This window comes from Condylura cristata, unplaced genomic scaffold (assembly GCF_000260355.1).
Source record: "Condylura cristata isolate star-nosed mole 26May11 unplaced genomic scaffold, ConCri1.0 scaffold00008, whole genome shotgun sequence".
Taxonomy (NCBI): domain Eukaryota; kingdom Metazoa; phylum Chordata; class Mammalia; order Eulipotyphla; family Talpidae; genus Condylura; species Condylura cristata.
Genome location: NW_004567109.1, coordinates 36,070,345 through 36,077,863, shown reverse-complemented (window position 1 = coordinate 36,077,863; position 7,519 = coordinate 36,070,345). Strand labels below are relative to the sequence as shown.

Genomic DNA, 7,519 nt, shown 5'->3' with positions numbered 1-7,519 from the left:
TCTATCTATCTATCTATCTATCTATCTATCTATCTATCTATCTATCTATCTATCTATCTAAAAGATTTATTCATACAGAACTTGGGGTACAGGCCAGAGATGCGGAGGGTGAGAGGATTCACCAGACAGAGTGGGGAGCAGAACAGGCAGATCAGCGAAGTACACTGCTGAGGGGAGCAGTGGGCGAGTCAAGAGAGGTCTGCCTCGCCATGTGGATCTCCTCCAGGGCAGGCAGGGATCGAACTCATGCTGAAGTGACTTAAGCTTCTTAGCGCTGTGCTTAAACCCGCTGCGCCACCAGGGAGGGCCCCTGAATTTATTTTTTTATGAAACACTAAGGTTCTAAGAATAATACCCATCTTATATTAAGTTTAAAAAATACATATTCATTGCCTCAAAGTATATGGGATAAAGCTCTGTATTTTCTTACTCAATTTTAAAATTGTCTTACACATAGATTATTTTGTTTTTTAATTCATTTAATTGTCAGCCTTAAGTATATTCTCAGTTGTTAAGCAATTAAGAGTTTTTTCTTTTTCAATATGTGGAAATTTGTATTTTTTATTTTTTAATTTTTTGGTAAGATTTATTTATTCATAAAGAGCTGGGGTACAGGCCAGAGGTGCAGGGGCGGTAAGGGGATTCACCAGAGACAGAGTAGGGAGCAGAACAGGCAGATCAAAGAAGTACACTTTGATGCTGAGGGGAGTAGTGGGCAGGTCAGGAAGGGTCTGCCACACCATTGGATCACCTCCGGGGTGGGGATCAAACTCATGCTGAAGTGGCTATAGCTTCTCAGTGCTGTGCTTTAACCCGCTGCACTACCAGGGAGGACCCTATATTTTTTATTTTTAATAAATTTATATCTTACTCTGGTACTTTTTTCCCCTTAAATGGGGAAGGCTATAGGATTAGGGAGGAAGCAAAATGCCAATAGAGCAAGATGAAATTCTAAAAGTTATAAAAGCATTTTCTTTCAGAAAAATATACCATATTTGCAGAAGCTGCCCTACCTGACAACTTTTTATCATGTTGTTTAAAATCATCTTGTTAATACATAAAAATTGTCTCCTTGAGATGTAATATACTTAACAAAAATTTCACCCTTTATTTTTAAAAGCTTTGTTTTATTTGTTTATGCATACTAGAGCTGGGCTGTAGACCAGAGATGCAGGAGTTGGGGAAGATATGTAAGTGAGAGGATTCACCCGAGACAGAGTGGGAAGCAAAACAAGCAGATCTACTGAAATACACTGCTGAGGGGAACAGTGGGCAAGACGGGAAGTCTGCTGTGCCATGTGGGTTAGCTCCCTGGCCAGGAATCAAAATGTGTTGTAGTGTCTGTCTTTTTAGCTCTTCTGCCCATTTTTTGACTTGTTTGTTTACTTTTTTGCTTAGCCTTGTGAGCTCTTTGTAGATCTTTGTGATCAATCCCTTTTCAGTTGGATGGAGTACAGAATTTTTCTCCTAGTCAGTGGGTGTCTCTTTGTTTTGGTTAGTGTCTCTTTTGCTGTTCAGAAGCTTTTTAGTTTGATGTAATCCCAGCTCTTCATCTTTTTCTTCACTATCTTTGGGGGTTGGGTTTTAAATAATAATCTATATTCCTAACTGTACAATTAAAATTATACAACCTGCTTGGTTTTGTTGGTGGAATAAATTATATTTTATGTATGTATAGATAGATAATAAATTCTTTGCATGGTGACTAGAACAAAGTAAATGATCAACAAATGGTACTGTAAACAAATTTTTACTCTTGGTTTTTCATTTATATTTTACATACTATGTACTAATGTAGATTGAAAAATTGAAACTAGTACTTTAACCATATATGCTATACTTGAAGTAAGCCTTTAAGTTCTGTATAGTCTAAGACTTTCTTCTTTATATCAGTGACCCTTGATAGGAAACAGTGGTTCTTAAAATCTGATGATAGACACATTAGCTTTTCTTCTTACACTTTTTTTGACTCATGTGTAACTTTCTATGATAGATAGCTCAGTTTTAAAGTTGTTTTTGTTGTTGTTGTTGTTGTTACTAACTTATTAGTTAGCCCTGGTATCCCTACCATAGTCTAAACTGAGAAAAGTTCATTGAACTTCAGGACTTTAACTTTAAGGTTTCCTATGATGATACATATATTGTGGAAATCAAATGGTTCTTACTAAATTCTTGAGTTGAAGCAATTTTTACTGTTTTCAGAAGGAAAAAAAGAAATGGCCATTGATCAGTCTATCTCATTCTGCTCCTCTTTATTTTCAGAGTGGTAGGCAACACACTACTTTTTCAGCGGAATCAAGTCGGAGCCTTTTGATCTGTCTACTCTGGGTTCTCAAGAATGCAGATGAGACAGTTCTACAAAAGTGGTTTACAGATCTGTCAGTCCTGCAGCTAAACCGTCTATTAGATCTGCTTTATCTTTGTGTATCTTGCTTTGAGTACAAAGTAAGTGGTCATTTTGCTTTGGCAAAGAACAAAACAGGAAAAACCTTTGGAGAAGGAAGAAAATTCAATGTCTCATTTAATGTTCCAATTTTAGGGAAAGAAAGTATTTGAAAGAATGAATAGTTTGACGTTTAAAAAATCAAAAGACATGAGAGCAAAGCTTGAAGAAGCCATTCTTGGGAGCATAGGTGCTAGACAAGAGATGGTACGCCGTAGCCGAGGACAGCTTGGTATGTACACAATGTCTTCTCCCTCTGGTGAGAATTTTTAAAATTTTCTTTAATTTTATTTTATAATAATCATTGTTGCAAGTCTTTAATGATTTCTGTATAGCTGGAGTAGTGTATACCCATTTTTCTGTAGGAATTCAAGTTAGAATTCTGATTTAAATAGAATAAATACACATCCTGATTCTCTGCCTAGCCTATTCCCATTATCCTTTGTAATTATAAATACTTTAAAAAAAAAAAAGTAGATTTCTTTAGAGCATTTTTAAGGTTCAAAGCAAAATTGAGCTGCGGTACAGATTTCTTATATACCCCCTTACTCACCACATGCAATCTCCTCCATTTTCAACATCCCTACCACATTGGTGTACTTGCTGCAATTGATGAACCTTCATTGACATGCCATTGTCATCCAGGGGCAGTATTTAGCTTAGAGTTCGTGCTAAGTGTATTAATTTGTGTATATATTACTTTCTCCTTTTTTTTTTTTTTAACTTTGCACAATAACTTTATAGATCCTGTATCCAAGGCAATGATAGTGTCCCTCAAACACCAACATTAGGAAAAGAAAAGTTTAGAAGCAACTGATGTCTATATAAAATACCACATTTGCTGTTCATTAGCCATATAACCTTGGCCAAATGCTTTAATGTCCCCACCTCACCTACTTGTGACTGTTTAGAGAACCTAAAGGGTAGTAAAATTGATAATTATCTATTTAGTGATCATGTATGTATAAATACTTCATAAATTCTGAAGTGAAAAATAGTATTGTTCTGAGAGCTCCTTTAAGTCAGGGACATAATTTGGTCATTAGTGTACCTGACATGATTTAAATATATGTACGTATATTTGTTGACTAAAATATGAAGTATATTTTCATGAATATATTACACTTTCTGATAGGCAGTTAGCTTAGTGATTATTTACATATGTTTAAATATTTTTATATGCTAAATGTTTATGAAATGTAATGATTAAGATATAATCTCTGCATAGATCATTTAATTATTACCAAACCTAATGCATGCTTTTTCTGGGGCAGGGGTAGATGTTTTTTATTTCAATTGTGGTAAAATTGGTATACAACACTATGTAATTTAGAGGTTTAAACTCATACCCTTCAGGTGAATATTACCACACCACACTCACCACCAAGGTACTCTTCATATCATCTTTAAGATAAAAGAGAATAATATTCACAGATAAATTACTCTGGTAAGATCATAAACTAAGTGACAGACCTAGTATTTTTCACTTCCAGTTTAGTTTTATTCATACGGTATGATTGCTTTTTTAAAGGTTTATTGTTGGAAAGAGTGGAACTGTTAACAGAGTGTTATATTTTTATACATGTATCTTAGGGCAACTATCATTATTTGAATGTAAGAATGGAAACTTTTGTCTTGAAAAAATTAAGCCTTTGTAGGTCTGTTCCATTTGGACGTTTAAAGTAAATCACCTAATGATAGACATTTTTAACATAGAAGATAAAAGACAATTTCATGAAAAAAGTTAATAAAAATGTAGAGATTTTGTTAGTTGCCTTACTATAAAACATATCACAAAATTTCTTAAAGATTTCAAAATAAGAAAGAGAGAGAAAATAGAAGAAATATTCAGACATGCCCTTGATTGTGTGGCAAATTATATTTGTTTCTTAATATTTGTTTCTAAATATTGTTACTTTTGTTACTCATTTGGTTTCCCAGAAGATTTAAAGTCTCATGTGTTTTTTTCTTCCAAAAAGAGCTAGTTTTCTAGTTGAAAACATGAAATTATGACTTATTAATTTGTTTAAATGTACATTTTTCTACAATTCTCAATGTCTTGTCTACTTCTGTGGGTTTATGTGTATCAATTCTGTTGCTGCTGCCTCTTAAAGGAGTCAATACCATTCAGTCTGTGTTCAATCCTGGAAACTTTTTGGAAAAAGCTGGTTTTCTTCTTATCCTGGTTTATGTTAACCAGAGGCAGTGATTACTTTAGCACTCCTTGTTTTGCTTTACTACTCAAAACCTTTTGAATTCTCAATATGTGCTGCTTTGTCAGCCCTAGATATGAAGTGTTAAACAAAATAGACATGTTCTTCAGTGGCTTATATTTGTATGGTTGTAATTGCTATATGAGAAATCAAGCACATTAAAGGGAAAGGAAATGTTGAAGAGTGAAGAAAGGTCTTTCTGAGGACATGATGAGTGATAAGCTAGTGAAAATTTGGGGGGAAAACAAGCAGGTACAAATATCAGCAACCACTGCATGTTTACAAGAAAACACACACACAATAGATGATAGTGGTGGAAACGAGGAAGAGTAACAGAAAACAAAGGCATACATGTATGTTCTTAAAAGCCATCTTAAAAGATTTTGAGAGAATCGAGGTTAGAAAATTTGCTTATTTAATAGTGTTTGGGATTTTTTTATTTGCATGGAGTGATATTTTTCTGTAATAGACGTGAAATTTTTAATAAATTGTTAGGATTTTTTCCCATTCATACTGAGGATAAAATGATTGTGTACAAAGTAAATGAGCTTGTAGGTATTTCATATGTTTGTAAATATGTATGGTTTTAATCCAGTTGAAATAACATTTTTAAATGGCTTTGAAATTTGTTTGACAGAGAGAAGCCCTTCTGGCAGTACCTTTGGCAGTCAAGAAAATCTAAGATGGAGAAAAGATATGACTCACTGGCGTCAAAACACAGAGAAATTTGACAAGTAATGTAACTTTTTTTTAAATTGAGTTATTATTGACATACAACATTACATTTGTTTTCAGGTACAGGGCATGATTCAAAATTCATACACATTGTGGAATGATCAGTAAGTTCCATCTGTCACCACACACAGTTGCATTTTTGTCTTGGGATTTCAAATTTTTAAGCATCTATCTCTCTTAGCTATTTTCAAATTAAGTATGAAATATATATGAAAAAATATATGAAATATATATTATGAATAACTATTGTTATTGTTATAGGGTAACCCAATATGAACTGGGTTTCCTGTTTTGGTTCCTCACCTGTGCACTTAAAATTCTATTGTACCACAGACACACACAAAAAGATCAATAACAGGTTTTTTTTTTAACAAAAGGAAATGAACGGAACAACCCAGGGAAAGAGGGAGAGAGAGATACAAGTTAACTAGCACTGACTTGGAACTCCAATAGCACTCTGAAAGCTCATTAAGAGCCAAGAGACCAGCCACCAGCAAGAGGCCAAGGGAGTGAAAGAGCTCAACATTGCTCCTTTATCTATATCCCCAGAAGTCCCAAAATAGTTGCTTACCTCCGTCCTTGGGTCCTGGCAGTCCTCCCTTAGGTATTGCTGGGAGTGGTAGTTTCAGTGACTAAAGTAGAGGGTGGAGTTGTAGTTTCAATAACTGGAGTAGGGAGTGGAGTCTACAAAACCTATCTCTGCAGAGTTTGTTTAGGACATCCTTTCCCCCTATCATTCATTATCATGCCATACATTGGGCCCGTGACATATATATTTTATAACCTGACATTTGTACTTTTGACTCTCTTTATCCACTGTATAACACTTTTTGTTTCTGATAAGCTTGTTCAATTTAAAATATATAGAAAGTTGTTTAATTTTCATGTTTTTTAATTTGAAAGATTTTAATTTTTCAAATCGTAGAAAACAAAGTAGTATTTAATTTTTAAATTTTAGTTTTAAAACAATTTGAGGGAATTTTTTTTAATGTGGGCTATAGTAAAGCAAAATATTACATATTAGAAACCACCTTTTCTCCTTATTATACCCCATGGACGATTCATTCTGCAATTGTTTTCTGAACATATTTTGGTTGTCAAACTAAATATTTCAAGTATTAGAAAGAATCAAAAAACTAACTTGGCCTCTTGGATCTTAAAATATGATTGAAGAAAGATTAAAATTTACATATCCCCTGTTTCTGGAAGGAAGGGAAACTGAATCCAATATTGTTCTTTTGGGAATTTTGACTTACAGATTAGCCTTTAGGTAGTTGAATGACTAAAAAATTGAGACTGTGGTGACCAACTCATTCAGGTTTTCCTAGTTGTCCCAGATTTTTGCCCTAAGTGTTCCATATCCCAGGGAACTGCTCATTCCTGTCCTAAGATGATTAGTTGCCTTACTTAAGAACCATCTTCAGCCCAAGCTTTAGAAAATTCTCACAAATAGACTTCCAAAAATATTAACCCAAGACAGTAAAATCATAAAACACAGTATACAAGATCCTATGAAAGAGGATACTATGAGAGAGAACAGAAGTCTTACTACCATACAGATGAGTTTCAAATTATCAAAAACTATTTAGTCTTTTCTGGCTGTTAAAACAAAGTACCACAATGTGGTTGCTTATAAACGATAGGAATTTGTTCCTGATGGTTCTGTTAAGACTATAGACTCCTCACTGTGTCCTTATATGTGGAAGGACAAGAAAACTCTTGGAGAGGTGTCTTTCATGAAGGCATTTCCCTTCTCAAGGGTTTGGCTTTCATCATATTCTAGTGACCTCACCACTATATATAAATATATTTTATATATAAATATATATAATACATAAATATATGATAGCACTATCTTTGGCATTAGGTTTTCATGTGTGTTGTGTTTTTTAAAAAATCACAATGCAGGCCCTTCCTGGTGGCGCAGCGGGTTAGAGCACAGCACTGAGAATCTAAAGCCGCTTCCGCATGAGTTCTATTCCCGCCTGCCCCAGAGGTGACCACATGGCGTGGCAGACCTCTCCTGGCCCCCCGCTGCTCCCCTCAGCAGTGTACTTCGTTGATCTGCCTGTTCTGTTCCCCGCTCTGTCTCTGGTGAAGCCTCTCGCCGCCCCTGAGCCTCTGGCCT

The 7,519-nt window shown here is 34.8% G+C and overlaps 1 protein-coding gene across 7 annotated transcripts in view; it reads left to right on the top strand.

Moving 5' to 3' along the window:
- DOCK7 (dedicator of cytokinesis 7) overlaps positions 1-7,519 on the top strand; it is a 150,543-nt gene that overhangs the window by 108,775 nt on the left and 34,249 nt on the right. For all 7 annotated transcript variants that reach the window (XM_012722270.1, XM_004679070.2, XM_004679069.2 and 4 more), the window contains 3 exons: positions 2,263-2,445; positions 2,540-2,675; positions 5,294-5,390. In XM_012722270.1, the coding sequence (XP_012577724.1) occupies positions 2,263-2,445; positions 2,540-2,675; positions 5,294-5,390 (416 nt within the window). The remainder of the gene's footprint in view (positions 1-2,262; positions 2,446-2,539; positions 2,676-5,293; positions 5,391-7,519) is intronic.